The following is a 19,348-nucleotide window of genomic DNA, read 5'->3' on the forward strand; positions in this document are numbered from 1 at the left end:
TAAAATGCTAATTCATTAAACAGGGTGAATCCATTAGGAGTAAGATCTCTCTGGACCCATTTATCCTATTAATGACAAATATATTTGACCTTCCTGAATAACAGGAGGTAGAGTCTCAAAAGTGGGGAGCTTGGCCTTCTTAGGGCTACATAGAGCACCCCCACATAGGCCCTAAGGGTCCTCATACAAGAATTCAGTTCTACAGCTGTAGTTCTTAAGATAAAAAGTTCTTAATATAAAATGTACCACAGGCTCTGTGGTACATTTTAGCTTTTCTGTTTGAAACATTATGTCTTGCTTAGTCAAGGGGAAAAAAAACCCCTGTGGTATTCTCTTATAACATCTACAGTATCACAGTACAAATTGATTAACACCCAGATTATTACATCCTCGTGTTTGAATGCTTCTTGCAGTGCTTCGTTTGATTCCACGGTTCGGCTGTGGGACGTTGACCGAGGAGTGTGCATCCATACATTAACAAAGCATCAAGAGCCTGTCTACAGTGTAGCTTTTAGTCCTGATGGAAAATATCTAGCCAGTGGGTCCTTTGACAAATGTGTCCATATATGGAATACTCAGGTAATGTTTTGCCTCATGTGAAGCACATCTGGTTTAGATGACACATTAATAGCAGAAGCTTAAATGGAAAATATGTGTACCTAGGTCATGCATGACCTGCCTGCCAGGGTGAACCTGCTTGTATTGGCTGGCACAAATCCACGGCAGTTGAGTCACTCAGGTGCAGTGAGGTGACTGCCTGGAACAGTTCTGCTTTGTATGCTAAAACAAGTAGCATGCATGAAGATAGGTACATTGCTTTGGGTCATCGGCTTTGTGAAGCAAAGGTGTAGTTTAGAAATAAGGGATGCTTTTATTTAATTACAAACTGAGTTCAGCTGTGAATCTGATGCTCCTTGCTCAGATGTTGTGAAGAGGAGCTATAGATACAAAGATGTATAGGCAGGGGACTGGTGATACTCCAGAGAAAAGTGGGATGTCATAGTTCCACAGATGTAATTCTGGATACTGGACCCTCACAACCTGCAGCAAACTTTAGAGAAGAATACATCAACCTAACTCCCCAGGCCTTTACTGTTACAGAGTTGACAAAAACAGATGTCTTGAGTCCTACTGTTTCTGGAGGAGCCTGTTGCTCTTCATTGCAAGGACCACTTTCCTGACTGTTTCCTAACAAGTTTCCATCACAATGTGGAGGTGGCCGTAGCTGGGTGATCTGAATAGCTCCCCCTTTTATCGTAGTGCCACAAGACAGAGAAAAAGAAGGGGAACTTCTGTATCCAATGTCTGCATGCTGTTTTGCTTTGTAGAGTGGAACTCTAGTACATAGCTACAGAGGCACCGGGGGCATCTTTGAAGTCTGCTGGAATGCTAGAGGAGACAAAGTGGGAGCAAGCGCATCAGACGGATCGGTAAGGATCATCCAACAGTGCAACGGTTGGGTGGAGATTTCTTTTCTGGGAGCATCAACAAAAAGCAGGATGCTGTATTTGCCTCCTGGGGACAGAGCCAAAGGCAACAGGCAGCTCAAGACACAATAAGTAGCTCTGTGTAGTGTATTAAAAATGCTCCTGCTTTGAAAGGTTTTGAATACTAGGAGGTGGTGTTTGTGTCGGAAAAGAAGAATGCTTGTGGTATAGGTGAATACTCCTAAGGATGAGAATGACTTCTAAATATGTATTTGACAAGAACAACAGTCGTGTTGTTGCTATCATTATCTGTCAGCTTTAATGAAGAGCAGATCACAGCAGTCAACTCTGTAACAAACAGTTACCCTGGGGCTTTCAGAGTTTGATTCCTTTGAATAGGAATAGATAAAGAAGGAAATTTTCAGCATGATACCCAGAGATTTTGTCATGTGGTAAAGTAGAAATATTGCCATGGGTACTGATTATTCCTTACTATTTTTTTTGCTGTTAATGTTACTTTTAAAAAAATTTATTGTAGCATGATCAGCTTGCGCAGGACACACGTGGCTGGCTGGCATAACTACTTCAGAGAGTATTTTTCAACTGATTTTAAGAAAGGGAACACCTGTGACATGATTCAGTTCTTTGAGCTTAGTTGTGCCATCTCAGACAGTACCATGCCTGGCTGCCAACAGCTGCTCCAAATGGGCACTGTCATGCTTGCCAAGCCTGCATCTGTTCTGGATATATTTCAGAAGTGGAAGTGGGCATGGTATTTAGGGAACTGAATAGATTCCATAATCTTAGGAGATGTGCCACCAAAATGTTTGTTTATAAACCAGTGAAAGCCCAGCTAAGTGTTAAATGTGTGGGTTTAACTTGGGCTTTCTGCCATGTCAGTTTGTCCCTTTGCTTGTGTGCTGATTTGAAGCTGGGGAGTGTAACATCCAGCTGGCTGGTCCACCTGTGTACAGAGTGCATGAATGGGATTTCCACATCACCTTCACAAATGTTCTTAACACAGGCTCTTCTCTCCACAGGTTTGTGTTCTAGATCTGCGGAAGTAAAAGTGAAATGTTTTAGAAGAAATTTCAAATGGACCAGCAGTGAATGTGTGGGGAGAAGCACTCTTCAAAACTATTCTTAACAGCTCCAGAACTGTACAAACTTGAACAAAGTTAGAGTGTACCATGAAACCGACTCTCCCTGGCCACAGGTGACTTGTATTTTGTCCGTAACCTTCAGCAAGGAGTAAAAACGCAGTCACTTCAGAGGGGGAGGGAATGGTTTCCACCTGGAACATTCAGCCTTGGAAGCATGAAGCCACCAGCTAGGCATTGCACTGTTTGGTTTGCATCTGAGAACTTGCTCTGATGGCTGGGGAAAAAAAAAGCTGTGCCAAAAAAATTAATAAAAAGGAAAAAAAAAAAAGAAAAAAAAAAAAAAGAAAAATGCTGTGATAAACCAAAAGGGAAAAAAATCCTCCTCCATGCGGTGTTGTATTTTTTCCTTCCAATTTGGACACTACAGTTGCTCTCCCAAAGGACGTTCAAAGACCAGTTTGTACTGATGAAATGCTCAACTTTGTAATCACAACACTTTCTATTTTCTAGACTACTTTTTTTGTTCAGTGGTTTTTCTATCAGCTGGAATATTGCAGCCTGGAGGATCCCAGGCTTAGGATGAAACTTTTGTTTTTCTTTTATTTCTCCCTTCCACTCCCAGCTTTTCCTTCCTTTTTTTTCTCTTTCTTTTTGCCCCGTTTTTTTTCTTTTCCCTGTATGCCCATAGTAGATGCAGCCAGGTGGACATGACAATGAAAATTTTTGACAAACTGCTTCTCCTCTCTTCTATAACTTTCTTTTTCCTTTCTTTCTCTCCATTTAAAAGAAAAAAAAATCCTCCATGCTTCAGATCTTAGCGTCTCAAGGGCACTTTCAGCAAATTGTGTAATAAGTGCTTTATATAAGAATGCAGTGCTGGGGAAGATTTTTACAGGAGAAAGATGACTTTTAACAGAAAGAACCCAGTGTATTTTTGGAAAAAAATATTTTTTATGTTAAACAGTTTTAAAAGCCTAAAATGGCCACAAAATGTAGACCAGTTGTGTAATTCAAGCAGAAAGAACGACACAGAGTCCAGGGAACATGAAAGGCGCAGTATCCTTTTTCTCTCCTCTCTCAGAAAGTGCTGTAAGAAAAAATGGTGTTTGATACAAGAAATACTAGTCCTTTACTAAAGTCCTTTTCCAGCAGCCAGCCATTTACATAGTCTCATTCCATTTTTTTATGGCTGTTTGATGATGTAAACTTATTCAAAGAGATTCAGAGGTCTGAGACTATAACTACAACATTCATTTTCTCTAGTCTGTATTTTTGTTTGTTTTCAGTAACCAGGAGAAAATGCTTGTGTATCTTCTTTGCTCTAGAGGTAGTTCAGATTTTGACAGAATATGGGTTTTGCTGCCTGTGGCCTTGCTGAGCAGTGCTGTCTTCCACTATTCATTATTCCAGTCAGTCAGTGAGGCTTTACCACTGACTTAATGAGACTAGGTGAACTGAAATATATTGACTGCATCTGTCATTGTTGAAGAATGGACTCTGACCAAGCTCCTGTCCATCCATGGACCACATGCACCAAGAAGGCTCTGCCATTGCAGTGGGTGGTGCTGCTGTCACCACGTGTGTGCTGCATCCTGCAGGGAAAGCTGTGGGTCTGCACTTGGAGGCTCACTGTCTGCCCAAACAGGTTTGGCCTCAAGGGTGTCCTCAGTGTGGTGCTCAGGAGCAATGAATTCATTAGGTTATGACATCCTATATAAGTTCCATCTCAACGTGTAAACCACTGTAAAGTTGTGGGGTGAAATGATCAGATCAACAGTGGAGAGTTCCAAAGCACCACCAATCAACTTTGGACAAGATTTCCTTGCTGCAGCTGTGACACCTGCACAGATGCCAGCTGAAGACTGCCCTACTCTAATTGAGGAAATGACAAATGCAAACAAGGGCACATAGGCAGAGTTTACTGAAAGTGCTGTAAACTGTAAGGCAGCCTTGGTGTGGTGTCAGGCATGACTTAGATACTCAGAACTGGCTGAGTCATGCAGGTGTCTTCTCTACAGCCTAGATCTGTAGGAGAGAGTAAACAGGCCACAAACCTTTTAACAAATGTAGAACTTTGTGGCCCAAAGTCTCTGTAACAGGGCATTGTCCCCTTGGTTTGACCACAGCTGCTGGAGGTGTGATTTGATCTGAGCAAATCCAGAGCCCTCGGGCTGAACTGGTGGTTTGAGACCATCGTGGAATCTGAACATCATCTTTTCTCTGGGGTTTTCTTCTCTGTGTGCTTGCATCTGTAGGGGATCTTAGTCCTTCTAGTGGAACTAGGCACTGCCAGCTTCAGCTGCTTTTCTTTAAGATAGACCTTGGGAAAGGAGAAAAGAATAGAAAGAAGTGACTGCTAAAAGTATTAGTCCTGAGTTGAAAACAGTTATGTGGAATTATGGTTACTAGTGATAGTTAAGGTTGTTTGTAATTTATCTCAAATAATTGGATGCCAGGCAGTATCAAGGATTATTTTTGGTGTTAAATGCTTTTATGTGCTGGTTTTCGTTTTTTGCACCAAGAGCATGGCTATAGATCACCATGTGGCAGTTTTGCACTCTTTTCTAATAACCACATGTACCTGCTAATTTAAAGTCACTACTTTTTTTGAAAAAAAAGAGGACTTGCTCAAAGAGTCTTGAACTTGACTACAAAGGTGCAGTGTGGTTTTGTGACGCGTTGTTGGGACAATGATTTAAGTGCAGTCACTGCATGTAAACGGTTACATTCCTACACTGCTTCTGGGGGCTTTTCTGAGAATAACAAGCAGATGTTGCTGGTCTGTGGGAGGGCAACACTGATGGGGCTCTGGCCTTGCCTCTGTCCCTTGAGTGACACCTGAATAGGCCAGGCCTCAGGATTTGAAGAGATTAATTTGCTTAGTGCTCCCTGACTGGCTGGCTCCACAGCCCATGCTTCATAGTTGTTCCCAGGATAGCTACTGTAGATAACAGGGCAGTGTCCGTGATGCCTGTTCCTTTTTTCCATTTTTTAAAATTTGTCAGAACTCCACTTTGCTTGCCTTCATAGAGGTAAGAAGACAAGAGAAACAAAATTTGCGTATCAATTAGTTTGCAAAGCTCATGTGTGAGAGAGGCTGCTACTCCAGAAAGTTTTCTATATGGACCATCAGAGTTAAAAGCAGTGTATGTGAGGACCTGAGAAAATTCACTTTTCTTACCTTCCACAAAATCCTAAAGACTGGAAAGGTGCTGTAGTAGCATCTTCTGTAGCTAGTTTTCAACTGAAATGAAAGCTGTTAAGGAAGGCAGGGAGTGAAGTTGCAAAGGTAAATCTTAACCTAAGGACGTGGCTTCTTCAGGACATCAACAGTGGGAGGAGAGAGCCTTTTGCAGGCTGTAGTTCAGGGTGGGTGTCTCAGCCCAGACCTGCAGCACTGTGCTCCTGGGAGCTCCTGGGAGCTCTCCCTCCCCTCCGGCAGCGGCGGCGCATTCCCAAGCTGGCAGAGCCTCTCAGTGACTCCCCTGCAACAGAGCTGCACAAAGCAACAGCCCAGGGAACTTGGTTAGATTTCTTCCTAGAATTTTGTTTAGAGTTCTTTGTAACAGAAGAGAAATGGAAAAACCTAAGTGACCAAACAGGATTGTGAAACCATCCAGAGACTTGCTGGATTTTTATTATTGCTGGCTGTCTGGAACTGGCCTGGGAGTGAAAAAAACCCAGTTTCTGAAAAACCACTATATTCTGTGGGTTAGAAGGATACTGAATCTTTTATGTAGGAAACACTGGGTCCCTTATGGGGCAATAAAGGGCCTGACTTACAGGGTTATACACACATTAACCCCATGCTACATCTTAGAAATTTCCTTTTAATTTGTTTAAAAAAAAAAAAAAGAAAAAAATAGCTAATTTTAGAGCCAAGTGAAGTGCACTTTGTCAAATGTAAGGGTCTGCTTTGTTTTTGGGTTTCTTTTTCTTTTTCCCTTTTTTATTTTTCCTCCTTTTTTTTCCTCTTACTGCCTTTTTAAAAGATGTGGTTCTTTGTCAATTGCAGAAATGTTCTTTCAGCCACTCACTGAAATTCTGAATTCTGGCTTCTGCAGTTTTTATTGTCTGTGTCAGACTTGCAGCCAGACTTGGTTCTCATTTAAGCATTTCCCAGGTTCTGTTGAAACAACATCAACCCTTATTTTGTTTCTCCCCCACCCACACTTTCTTCAAATTCACCTTGTGTATTGTAGCTCATTTGTTTTAAGGAGAGAATCAACAGATCATATTCAGTGTCTTGAATAAATTGCTATATTTTGATATTAGAGAATTCTGTGCGTGTTGTTCCTTATTCTTTTCTGCCTGTTTTGCATCCTTTACATAAGAGCTGGGGTTGAGTGACTAAAATTGTGATGTGGTGTCACAAGCTTAAGTTGTGATGTGGTGTCACTGGCCTGTGGATGTTTAAAGACCTTGACCATGGGTTCATAGGATTTTGTAGTACACAGGGCGTGGACATTTTAGCCTCTATTTTTCTTTACTTAATTAGAGATTACCACAAACACCCCAACTCACCATTAGCAAGTACACCTATAATAAAGCAAATATATATATATATATATATATATAAAACAGAGTACTATCTGCAGCACTGGTATAGCAACAATCAGTGATACAGCAGCAATAAATTTATAGCAACAATCAAATATAGCAGCACCCAATAGTTTTAGCAAGTAAGTAGATAGATAGATAGATAGATAGATAGATAGATAGATAGATAGATAGATAGATAGATAGATAGATAGATAGATAGATATTACAGGTTACAACTAAGTTGTTACTACTGAAACTTGGCAGTTATACAACAGCAGATACACTTAGGATAAGTTAATTTCAGTTGTAGATAAGACACCAAGCTGTAGGTCTCAGAAGGGGCCCAGCCAGCCCAGAGGTGGAAGGATAAAAGAGGCCAGCCCCAGCTTTGGGCTGAGTGAGGGAGCAGGAGAACACCAGGCAGGATCTCCCTTCAGGTACAATCCATGTCACAGTTTGGAGTCAGCAAGGCTTCCCCAGCAATGGTCCAAGGTCTTGCAGACCTGTGTAGGAAAGGGACAAGGATGGGCAGTGCAGGAGGAGAAAGAGAAGCTGATTTGGATAGAAAATCATCTCTATCACAGAGACATAAGAGGGTTCAGGACACCACCACTTTGAGCAGCCAATGGATGCAGTTAATTTCTGGTTTTTACCTGGGACACCTGACAGATTATGATTTCAGTTCTACTCTTGCAGTTGAAACAGCCAGTGGAAGTTACCAATACATTCTTTCTCAGGATGTTACCCCTTTTTCCAGACTATTTTTCAGCTTTTCAGATGATGTTACTATTACTTGGACCTGCACTTTCTGAGGGTATCTCAGGATGTCTCTGGTACCCAGCTGCATTTCAGAGATGCCAGCTGCACTTCTCAAGAACACTTCTGGTCCCCAGGCTCACATCTCCCAGGGTGGCTGGTAATTTCTCTCTCAGAATTTTGGCAGACTTCTGTTGAGTACTTTTTCTCTCTGAATCAGGTCACCTCATGTTTACTGTTTGATTTTATTTCCTCCCATGCTGTATTTATTGGAAATTTATACAGCTGGTAAGGAACCAGTTTGAGTAAAATTGGGTTGAAGTACTTTTTAAAGTTTCCTTCAAATAAGTTTCCTGAAAAGGACATTTCTCCATACAAAATAAATTGAACTCCAGTTCTGATCAAGGTAATTGTTAATTTTTCTTTAAGCTACCCAGGCTAAAATTCAGCCTTACTTAAGCAGTTGGAAGTTTTTGAAGAACTTCACATGAGTGGAATATTCTGAAGTTGTCACAGACATTCTCTGTGTCAGGAGCTCCCATGGGCTCCTTTCTCTGCTTAGGGCTTAAGGCACTGACCTGAAAGGATGCAAGGGGAGGGGATTGCTTAGCATTAACAGGCTGAATGTTGTGTAGCTTTTGGTTGGGTTTTATTCCTCCAAATGGTTTCCATGGTACTTGGAGGGATTCAGCATGAAATGGGGTTCTTGCTTTGTGACCATGGAAGAGGCTGAGCCATTGACCTGAGCTAAGGCTGATTGTCCAAAGCCTTCAAAAGGAATTAGTGCTCAGAACAAAAGCAGTCCTGTGTGTCACATCATCTAGCTCTGAGGTGTTTAAGGACCCCAAGCATCAAGTTAGGATTAATATATAACATTTGGAAAGACAGAGGGGCTAGAAAAGCCGGTGTGCTGATGATGAGCACCTCAACACATCATATGTTCAAAAAAAGAGAATGCAATGCAGTTTCATGACACTTGTATCAGTTCATGTTCTGACATCTGCTCAGCACTTATATCTTCATAACAGCTTCTCAAAATAAAAAATATGGAGAGCTAAGGAGACAGCTACAGTGGGGCTGGAGCTTCAGGGGTAGTGCTATAAAAAGTTCTCACTTTACCTGCTTCTTAAATAAATGCTATGTCATGGTCCTATTTTTAGTCATGTTATTTTTCAAGCATGTTTTCAGGCAATGTATGACTGTCAAGCTGAAATTGTAGTTTAGTTTTCCTGCATTTATCCTCTCTCTATATATATTTACTTAGCCTGAAAATTATGTGACAACTAACATTGAGCAGTCCTAAACACTTGCTTCCACTTCTGTCAGGGTGCAGTACAACTAAGGGTACTTTTAGAGCTATTCTGGGAAGATGTAATATTGCAGCATCTCACTCAAAACAACTCCTTTCCCTGCCATCATTCTGTGTATCATTTCTGGCCAAGGGTGAGATCAGCAAAGACCATTAAGAGCACATACAATGTCATATTGAAGCTGTGTGGTATAAAAAAAATATTTTTAAAGCTTTGAAGTCTTTTAAGGGAAGAATTACTCACTTGGCAAGGAATTTAACATCACTGCTGACTCCTTTCCCAATAGGAAGGAAGATCTTTTGTTTCCTCAGAGATAGGTTTTTTTCCACTTCCTTTTGAATATACTCAAAAAACCAAAAGAATACAAAACCTACTAGTTGCAGGAAAGCAGCTATATCCTCTTTCATGGCTGCAATGTCTAACATCTTTTACCTTCAAAGAAGAAGCCTTGACTTCACCATGTGATTCATTAGTCATTATTTCAATACAGGAGATCAAAAAAAGATTCTGCTCATCACTTTGCTATCCTTCCCATTAAATACTGGGACAAAGTTGACATCCTTGTCCTTCACTAGAGTAATTCATCACAGTCAAATGCACAACAGACAAAAATGGATTTGGCTGGAAAGCACTGCCATTTGCAGTTCCAAAACTGAGAATTACCTCTCCAGGCTTGTGAGAGTCTGTGGTGTCAAGTGAGCATCACGAACCTACACGTTGTGTTGCAGTTCCTGAAAAATTCTGAATATTTTCTTGAAGAGAAAGACAGAAATGCCAGACCCTTAGGAGGGCATTTGAGACATCCTGCAATCCTTACAGTCATGGTGTCTGCCACCTGGACTGAAGAAGTTGTCGAGTGCCTGCAGAGAGTACTGTCAGTGAGGGCACTGTGGGGAGATGACTGAGGGTAAAAAGAAGACAGTGCAGAAATTACAGGGAAAACACAGCTGCTGCTCCCTGGAATGAGCATGGTGAGCATTTCTGACCTCCCACACACAACACAGTCTAAGGGGGACTAAACAGAACATGGAGCAGAGTAGAGACGACAGCCAGGATTTGTCCAAACCTTTGCAGAGAGGGGAACTCCTTGGTACTCCCTAGCTGAAAAGCTGCATAGCACCTGAAAAACAAGGGAGATGAAAGAAGCCCTTGAAGTAGCACCCATGACAAAATCCCTCTCCAGGGACTGACACATCCCCATCCCAAGGCTATCTCGGGTACTCTGCTGACATACCCATCCCCAGGGTCCCACCGCCCCTCAGTGAGAGAGGTGTGTGGTTTAAGTCATTCCATCTCCACCTAAATATAAAGAAATAGTATAAAAGTAAGTTAAGAATGGGAAGAAGTCAGGGAAGTCTCCAGAGTGACTTCTGGGGTCAGTTGATAGGGTGATCCTTTTTCTCCCCAACATGGGACACGATCTGTAGGGGAAGATCTGTATTTCATGCGCATGGAATGATTTTCTCGAGTTAAGTTTTGCTAGGATTGGAGTTGCCACTGTTGCTTTGAAATATATGTTGCTTTAGATATATTTTTTCAGTCACACACTGTCCCCAGCAATCCTCGAACCCTGCCCTGTCATAGCTTCATTAATAAAGAATATTATTCTGTGACCTGTTAATGTGAGTCCTTCAAGGACATTGACAGAGTGAGCAAACATTAAGGGTTTGAGAAAATCTCCCCTTTTCACGTGACAGGCAACCCAGACTGCCAAGATAGACATCTGATGGGAAAAGCCCTCATGGTGTTTCCTTCCTTGAAGCCCTGGACAGTGGCTGCTTGTCAGCTTCTTTCCCAGAGGCTGCTTTGGGGAGAATCATGAGAAGTTTGTGTGCAATGAAATGACCATGTCTAATCATTCACCACTCACCTTCCTCCACAGAGGATGACAAAGGCCGAGAGCCTGTGCTTCAGTCAGTTCACACAGACATCCTTTTTTTTTTTAATATCCCCATTAAAGGTCCAGGTCTCATGACTTGATCAAAGAATACACATCAAAGCAATTTTTAAAAATGTAACCTTTCTAATCCACCAGCATTTAGAGTGGCATCCTGACTTAGGTCTGCTTCAGTACAGAGGCATTAATGAAGACTGCGGTAAGAGCTATAAAAATCTATTCACGTACAGGCAACATGAGTTTTTAAGATAAAATTGTAGATCTCCTATATAGAGTGGTAAAAAATGTGTTGGTACAAAATAAATTTTGATAAATGATCTGGACTCTGTACCAGAATCTGCAAAAGATTAATAAATTGAGGTGAATTTCTCCAGATGCAAATTTGGAAACTGAAGGTGTTGGTATGGGAAAAAACCAGCACTTCCCATCACTGTACAGTGATGTACTGCATACATCACTGGAGACCCCTTATCAATAAAAACTCAGCATTTCTGTCTGTACAAAGTAGCACATTTCTGCCTGGTTTTTGGTTTCTGCAATGACAGAGAAGCAAGCAGGTGGGGAGAGAGGGACTAGTCTGTGCACAGCTCTAAGCTGAGAACTTGTCCCACAGCTTTTATCACCAAACCTTACAAAACTTTTACTTTAAAAACAACCACCAACAGCCTGATCTGTTTCTTGAGCCAAGTCTATCCCAGTAGGAACTGAACAGCAGCACTCCTAGCAGAAAAGAAGAAATTTAATTTTTTTATATACTGCCACTTGAACCACTCCTTCCCAAGTCTGAACCACAAAAGGGGTGGTGCTGGTTCCTCCTTTGGTGGAATGATAAGCTAATCAGCTGCCAAAATAATTTGATAGAATGAATGCCATCTTGCTTTCTCCTGTACTATTTTGGCCTAATTCATTAATATGTTCTTTCTCCATGCTATATACCCTGCATGCTTTGGGCTGGGGAAGATACCATTACCCAGCAAGTGCTGTGTATCTGAATTTTTTTCTGAAATGGAAGGTTCATTTGGACTTGCCTGTCTCAAGCAAATACTGTATAGTGGCCTCTTGGAGGCCCATGTAGTAAATCATTTCTTTAGTTGGTTGAAATAAAACAAAACCAACCAAACACACCAACTGGAAAATAGCCCTGAAAAAAAAAAATAGAGAAGGCAAAGCACTGGCAATTTTATGAGAAAATGCTGATAGAATTTGTGATGGTGTTTTTGAAGGATATTTGTGAGCAGCAAACTGAATGTTAACTTTTTTTTTTGTGAAAATTTTTCTTAAACAGAATATTTGTTCATCACTTCAGGTAGTATCTTCTGGGGTGCTTGTTTTTTAATAAAATACAATAACATTTGGAGAAGAAAAACAAAAAAAAAAATCTAAACCAAAACAAATTAAATTATTGTTTACCCATCAGCAGAAACTATGTTTCTATGAATTTAAAACCTAGGGAGTGCTTATATGTGCTCTGACATCTGAGTTTTTGTGTAGTTGTACCTGAATATTTATCAGTTCCTTTCACAAGTGCCTGCAGAAGCAAGGCAAGAGGCCAGCCCACAATTTCACAGGTATGATTTATCTGGAATAAAGTGAATCCATTAAGTGACTATCTACAGTATGATATCTTCACAAAATAAATGAAGACAGTACATGCTATTTTTGTCTCCCAGTAATGTACCAATAAAGCTAATATTTGAGGATGTTGCCATGAAAAAACAAACCAACACATTTTTTTAAGGTTTTACAGACCCAAAGCAAGCAGGCTGGTGCTCAAGCAGCTCTGCTGACAGGGTGCCAGGGGCAGGCAGCACCCAGACATCTTTCCCAGCCCCACTGGGAGCCCCGAGCTCAGGGCTGCAGCTCCCAGGGCTTCCCCTGTAAAAATACTGCCAAACTGGAGCAGGGGCTGTCCGAGCACCAAGGCCAGTCTTTCTTGTATTTTTCCTTTCTTTTGGCCCAGTGAAGAATGAATTCTGTGAGCACAGTGGAGGGGCAGCAGCTCAGGCAGGAGCAACAACTCCCACTGCCCCATTCCCTGTGAGATGATAAGGACATCTGCAAGAGAGGAATTCTCTTGCAATTCTCCTTGTGGAGCCTGGTGGAGCCTGGTGGCTGCCTCTGTGTCTTCAGCTCACCCATTCATGCCTTTCACAGGTTTCCAGTTACTCAACCTTGGCCCCATTTCCAGGGAAGTGCTGGAACTCACTAGAGACAGAGCCCAGCAAACAAGGGTGAAAAGCCTCTATTACACTTGAAGATACTTACAAAAACATGTCCTGTCTTTGGCAAAATTTATTTTGCTAAGGTAGACTTTTTTTTTTTCATTTTAAATTCAGATATTAACTTGAAAGAATCTGGGTGTATCAGCTTTCTATAAAATACCCCCTGGGAACTAAAGAAAGAGCTGCCTTATCTGGCCTCCCCTGTATTGTTCTGGGTGTAATTGCATTCCTAGGGAATGGCTGACTGCCCGACGTGGGGCATTAGCAGAGCTAGTTGTTACCAGAGCACTTAGTGGGGCTGGGGGAATGCTTCTGATCCTTGGCAAGCCAAGTCTGGTGCCTTGAGGAAAGGGCTGGTGAGAAGAATGCTGTGCTCCCTGTCACATGCTGCCACATGACCAGAGGCAGGGTGGAAGGATTTTCATTGCCACATAAAATGTGGGGCTCAGTTGAGTGCTTTTGCCTAAGGAGGGACTTGTGTTGTTGCCTTTTTTTTCTCTTCCTCCAGGAAATTCACTCAAGATCTGCTGTAGCAGCAAACCAGGAGCAGATGCTGTCATGTGGCTACAGCTGCAATGAATGGCTGCCAGTGTTTTCATGCTGTCCTGGGTTGTGGTGCCCTCTGAGGGGGGAGGAGGCTGCAAGGACACCCACCCAGCACAGCACAGCTGGTTCCTCACACTGCACAAAACCAACCCCACCACGTTGTTTTACACCCATGTCTTTAAATTGTGCCTTTTCCAGCCCAGCAACACCCACAGTGGGATCGGTTCTCCCCCTTCTCAAGACTTTCCAGGAGGTTCACAGATGCTCAAGTGGGTGGGTGAGTACCTCTGTGGGACCAACTGGAGGGCAAGGATCCAAGGCCTCCATTTACCCTCTGAGACCCTCTCAGCTATGGAAAAGCTGGTGGAAAACCAGGACAGGACAAGGCTTCATCAGCAAAGGTTGTCTTTATTAACAGGCTTGTCAGGTCCCACTCCCCAGAGGAAGGAGCACATCTCAATCCCTCACAGCTCTTCTTCACCCCTTAAGACCCAACTTCCTCCCCATCAAACTGAGGGCAGAATCTGCCTGAATTTCATCCCAATGTGACACCAGGGCCCAAAGAGCCCCACGGTGCTCTTGGCACTGCCACGTGCCACAGGACAGAGCAAGGAGGCAATAGTGCCAGGGCAACAGTGGCCACCACCTTGCCAGCCTTCTCATCCCCAGGCACTGGCTTTGCAAGGACTCAAGTGTCCTCTGTGGAAAAGCCTGAAAGCTTCAAAAGCTTCTTGCTGCCCAAAAATGTGATGAAGCCCAGCAACCAAGAGAGGCTGGAGCAGCAAAAAGTCTTCCCATCCCTTTCATCACTGAATGGTTTCCCTTTAGCTGCATGCTCGAATTTTCTCAGCCTTTTGAAAGCTTTACCTACAAAACCCCTTGTGACTTTAGTGCCCTGAATGATTGAGAGTTTGAAAGGTGCAGTAGGAGAACCAACTTTCCAAACAGTTCACAGCACATCCTAGGGAATATTAACCAGGAAAACAGATTCATGCCTGCATTCCTGGACTGGACTCTGTTCCCTACTTTCCTTTCAGTAAGATTGCATCTTCTTCAGCTGCCAGTTTCAATGTCCACACGTGTGCATGTCTGTTCCTTAAAAAATTAATAACTAGACATCATCTGACCTGTCTTATGTCAACTACCGTGTGGTTTAGTGATCTTCCTCTGGGACTACTGTAAACTTGAGATTCCATAAAAATTTAAAAATTTTTGGAGATCAGATAACTTATTGTCATGGAAACACAGAGGGAAACACTGAAGTAGAAGTCAAGTATGGTAATCCAGGGGATGGGGGGGGATCACATTTAACATTTCACTTTCTAGCTCCATGTATTTGGTCTACAGGAAGGGCTTGAGAGATATAGTTAGGATTTTATTACTCAGACATGTGGTGCACCTCATAAATGCAGAGCTGTGGTATGCAAGAAATCTGCCTATTCACATTTTTTATTATTTTATTAGTGCTCATATTTCAGCTTTGCAATTAGCCTGAACATCTGGCCAAATAAAATAGTAATTAAATGTATAAGGCTGGCAGGTCAAATACAGAGTGCTTAAAAATAAGTGCTGGTGAATACAGAGAGAACTTACTGTGTGGTTGGATTTGATAAGCTGACTGGGAGGCCAGGAAAGTGTTTAATGGAGGCAATACCACCCCTATGTATAGATATCCTCTCTATGTGATTCAACTACACTAATTATATTTCAGTGTATAGATTCAACTATCTTTTTATTCTAATTAACATTTTTTTCCCTTTGATAAATTCAGGAAGGCTTTAATTAGTATTTTAGTAGTTCTCTAAGGCACCCAAAATATGAGAAGCTATAGTTGGCAACTGCTGTACTCACAAAACAAAACTTTGCCTACATATATTTTATTAGACAGTATCTGTTATGAGTAGAAAAGTTGCCCATTTTTTAAAAGGTTGCAGAGTTCACAAGTTACACCAATTGCTGCCAGGGGGAGTTCTACCTGTTTGTTGTTGATGGTTTGATGTTGTAATCACCTGTTGTTAATAGTTTTTTGTTAACTCCGTGTTGTTGATGGCTGGAAATCCCCCTTTGTCAAGTACCACCCTGCTGCTTCCTGGAGGATGGCACCCCCCTGGACAGTGAGGAGGAGGGGACAACGGGGTTGGCATGCAAATGAGGAAACCCCTCACCAAACCTAGCAAAAACCCCTAAAAACAATGACCCAACACGGAATTAAGAGATCAAAGTGATGTCTAGATGTTAGGAACAGAATCCAGTGTCTGCTGAGACCATTTTTACCTTTCACCCTAACCTAAGACATCGGCTAGAAAGAGGACCCCGAATGTCAAACCAAATAAGCAGGAATGTCCTGGTGCTCTGGTGAGGATGGAACCCCCAGCTCTGCCTGCAGACCAGCAGACAAAGCTGCACTTTTCCTCCTCCTTTGTGCTTCTCCTGGAAGCAGCAGCAGTGTGAGAGTGACCTGTGGATTCTTCCCACCCAAGCTGATTTTTAACAAAGGCATTGAAAAGGAGGAAGATCAGGAGATCTTCCTCCTTTTCGTTTCAGCATCTGATCCAGTTTTACTTCTGTTCACTTCTGCTCTGAGTCACCCCTTGCTGTTCCAGAGGAGCAGCTGCACCAATGGACTTCAGAACTGACAAGAGCTGTCACTTGTTAGCCCAAGCCATGTTTGAAACTCATCTTAGAAAACAAATATGCAGGCCAGAGACAAGCACTTCTTGCACTCAGCCTCATGACAGCTAAGCAGATAGAAGTCATCATCAGAATGAAAGCCAGGATGTGTTTCTGTGTGCTGATGAGCACAAGGGTCTCTCAGCAGTGGGTGGCACACTTCAGAAGGCAGTGATGGAGTTGGTGTCAGAGTTGGGCTGTCCAGGATGTGGTGTCTGTAGTTTGCCCTGGCTGACCCTTGGAGGACACCATTTCTCTCAACATGAAGCTGGCTGTGGTGGCCTGGGGCTGCTCCCTCACATGCATGCAGTAAGCACATGGAGTGGGGACAGTCAGGAGATGGACCTCAAAAATATAATCCTGGTGGGAAGGGAGGGGCATCTGCTGCAATCCTTGAGGAAGGCAATGCTTTGCTGATTTCTTGAATAGTGTAGCAAGAACAAGGTTTGTGTAAGGTGAAATCAAATGTGGCCATGGTTACACATGAGTAGAATCAATTCTCATTTGAAGCTGTGAAGGAATGCCTCCTGTGCATCCACTGGAGGCTAGGAACAGCAGGGAAGTAGACTCTCCCCACAAATACTTCTTTAATAAGTCAAAACTCACTGTCAGTGTGCTCTGCAATGCCCCATATCAATTTCTAGATACATCAAAATTAGGTCAGTTTTCTTTCTTAGGCTCTCAGACAAGTCCTAATTTTTCCTGATGACATCCCATAGATAACTGATACACAGACACACCATAATCACCCCACCAACAGCCCTGAAAGAACAAGAAAAGGAGAGGAGCAAAGCCTGGCCCTTGCAGAAGGCTGTCCCAGAACAGGAGTACTCCAGGGCCAGCAGGCACCTGGCACTGCTCAGGGGCTGCTCACAGCTTTGGGGGCCCAGGACTTGGGCATCCCCTCTGTCCCTGTCTCACACAAATGCCCTGGAGCAGGGAAGGGAGGGTGGGATTAGTCATTCAGTCATCTCACAGGGCCTCTTGCTACAGCCTGTCACCTCCCTAGTGCTTTCATGCCACATAATTATTCCAGTGAAGGCAGAGACTGTTTATTTTGGTTTAAGGTTTTGCGGCTTGGTCCACACACACCACAGCATATGAAAAGGTTTACTAACAAATCCACCTCCACCTTTTTCCTGCTCTTTTGACCCCAGTTGTGATGAGTATTGCACTGAAAAATTGTCTCTGTTTCAAAAGGCTCAGTATAATCTGCCCATGAGTGCGCTGTCTCTTCATCCTTTGTAGGGAACAAATGACTGTGATTAAAAGAAAGGGTCTGGTGATCTGCCAGTAGCTCTGACAAGGAGAGCAGCAATAAAGAGCCATAGAGGTTTCCAAAGGGCACAATGCTAAAGACTCGCTACAAACCAAGCACAGCCCTGTAACCATCTGCCTGAAGTGCTGTCCAATCATTGTTTAACGCCTTTGTATCAAACAATTAGCTCAAGAAGCTGATTTATTTTAATTAGCCAATCAATATTTTTCAGTATTGTTTCTGCTGATCCTGAATTTTTAACCTTCCCGAGACTCCCCTGAGTAACCCAGGAAGTTAAGCTTCATGTTATTTTTGTATTAAAATTTCAGCTGCCTTTACTTTTTATTCTTATTATTATAATTTTTTTTTTACACTAGCTGAAACTCAACTGTGTTGGAAATGAAAGGCAGAAACAGCCAAGAAAGTTCAGCCAAAGTGGATGTGAGCAGGATTTAAAGCCCAGGCCTGGTCACATGCTGAAGAAGAGGAGGGGGATTTCTTGGGCTCAAGGGTCTTCCACCATGCCATCAGTAAACTGTGCTGAAAACTGCTTCCAGCACAACCAGGCAAATCAAATTACTGCTATTTTTGGTATGAAGTCAAAAGCTTAGGGTAAACATAGTCATCATTGTTTCTTAACTTTCAGCCAGTCTGGGGAATTGTTTGGATGTAGGTACCTGGGGCACTGCACAAAAAGGGGTGTATCAGAGAGGATAAGGAGAATGGATTTAATGCTCTTCATTCAGCACTTCTCTGAGTACTCCTCAGAGAAGGGATTATTTATTCTATTTGTTCTGTTTTAGATGAGCTCTCAGAGCATGGAAGTGTTTTATGCAAATGTTGTCTCTTAATGCAGCTGCCCCAGCAGCTCCTGTCCTGGTGGGTAAGTACACATAAAGATCAGACTGAATCCATACCAAAAAATTGTTTGAGGGCTTATTTTTTTCTAGAACCTGGCATGAACTGGAATCTCTGTTCTGAAGTGTTTGTGGAGCCTGTACTGGGCTCAATTTTTGTTAAACAAAGCCTTTCAGGTCCCTAGATAAAGCCACACCAAAAATTTACATAGAGAAGAAAAAAAGAAGACTGTGTGAGTGAGAGTCAACACAAACAGGAAATATTTGTGCTGAAGTCAGAGTCTGCTGTCACTAATGCTTTAGCAGCCTGTAAAGGCTGGAAATGATGGTGCCTCAGAAATCCTAGAGCTGTAATTCTGGGTGAGCAATTTTATGCTGAGCAAGACACGCAAGGCAACACATTTAAAAACCCAACATATGAATAGTCCATTTATTAAAACAAAAGACTCTTCTACCATAAGTTGGTTACAAGAGAGACTGAAAGAAAATGAATGAAAATCAATCCTAAGTAACAAACACCATTGCAGAGATATACTCCTGCTGAGAAAGGTTCAAGCCTTTATCCATGTTTTAGAAGGCAGATGAAGACATTGACCATATCTCTCTGTCTCACACACAGGGTGACAAGTTACAGGAAATGACACCAAGCCACTGAGCACAAACCTAACTGCAGAGTAGGCAATGATTCACACACTGACGTGGTGTTGTGAGTACTGACAAAGTGGAAAGTTAGAGCCAGGAAAAGTCGGATCCAGCTCTG

The 19,348-nt window shown here is 42.5% G+C and overlaps 1 protein-coding gene across 4 annotated transcripts in view; it reads left to right on the top strand.

Annotated features, from left to right (window-relative positions):
- TBL1X (transducin beta like 1 X-linked) overlaps positions 1 to 6,809 on the top strand; it is a 194,100-nt gene extending 187,291 nt beyond the window's left edge. For all 4 annotated transcript variants that reach the window (XM_009089642.4, XM_030234609.2, XM_018913520.3 and 1 more), the window contains 3 exons: positions 414 to 579; positions 1,329 to 1,430; positions 2,468 to 6,809. In XM_009089642.4, the coding sequence (XP_009087890.1) occupies positions 414 to 579; positions 1,329 to 1,430; positions 2,468 to 2,494 (295 nt within the window). In that variant the 3' untranslated portion in view covers positions 2,495 to 6,809. The remainder of the gene's footprint in view (positions 1 to 413; positions 580 to 1,328; positions 1,431 to 2,467) is intronic.
- Positions 6,810 to 19,348: the final 12,539 nt, after the last annotated feature.

Source organism: Serinus canaria, chromosome 1 (genome assembly GCF_022539315.1).
Source record: "Serinus canaria isolate serCan28SL12 chromosome 1, serCan2020, whole genome shotgun sequence".
Taxonomy (NCBI): domain Eukaryota; kingdom Metazoa; phylum Chordata; class Aves; order Passeriformes; family Fringillidae; genus Serinus; species Serinus canaria.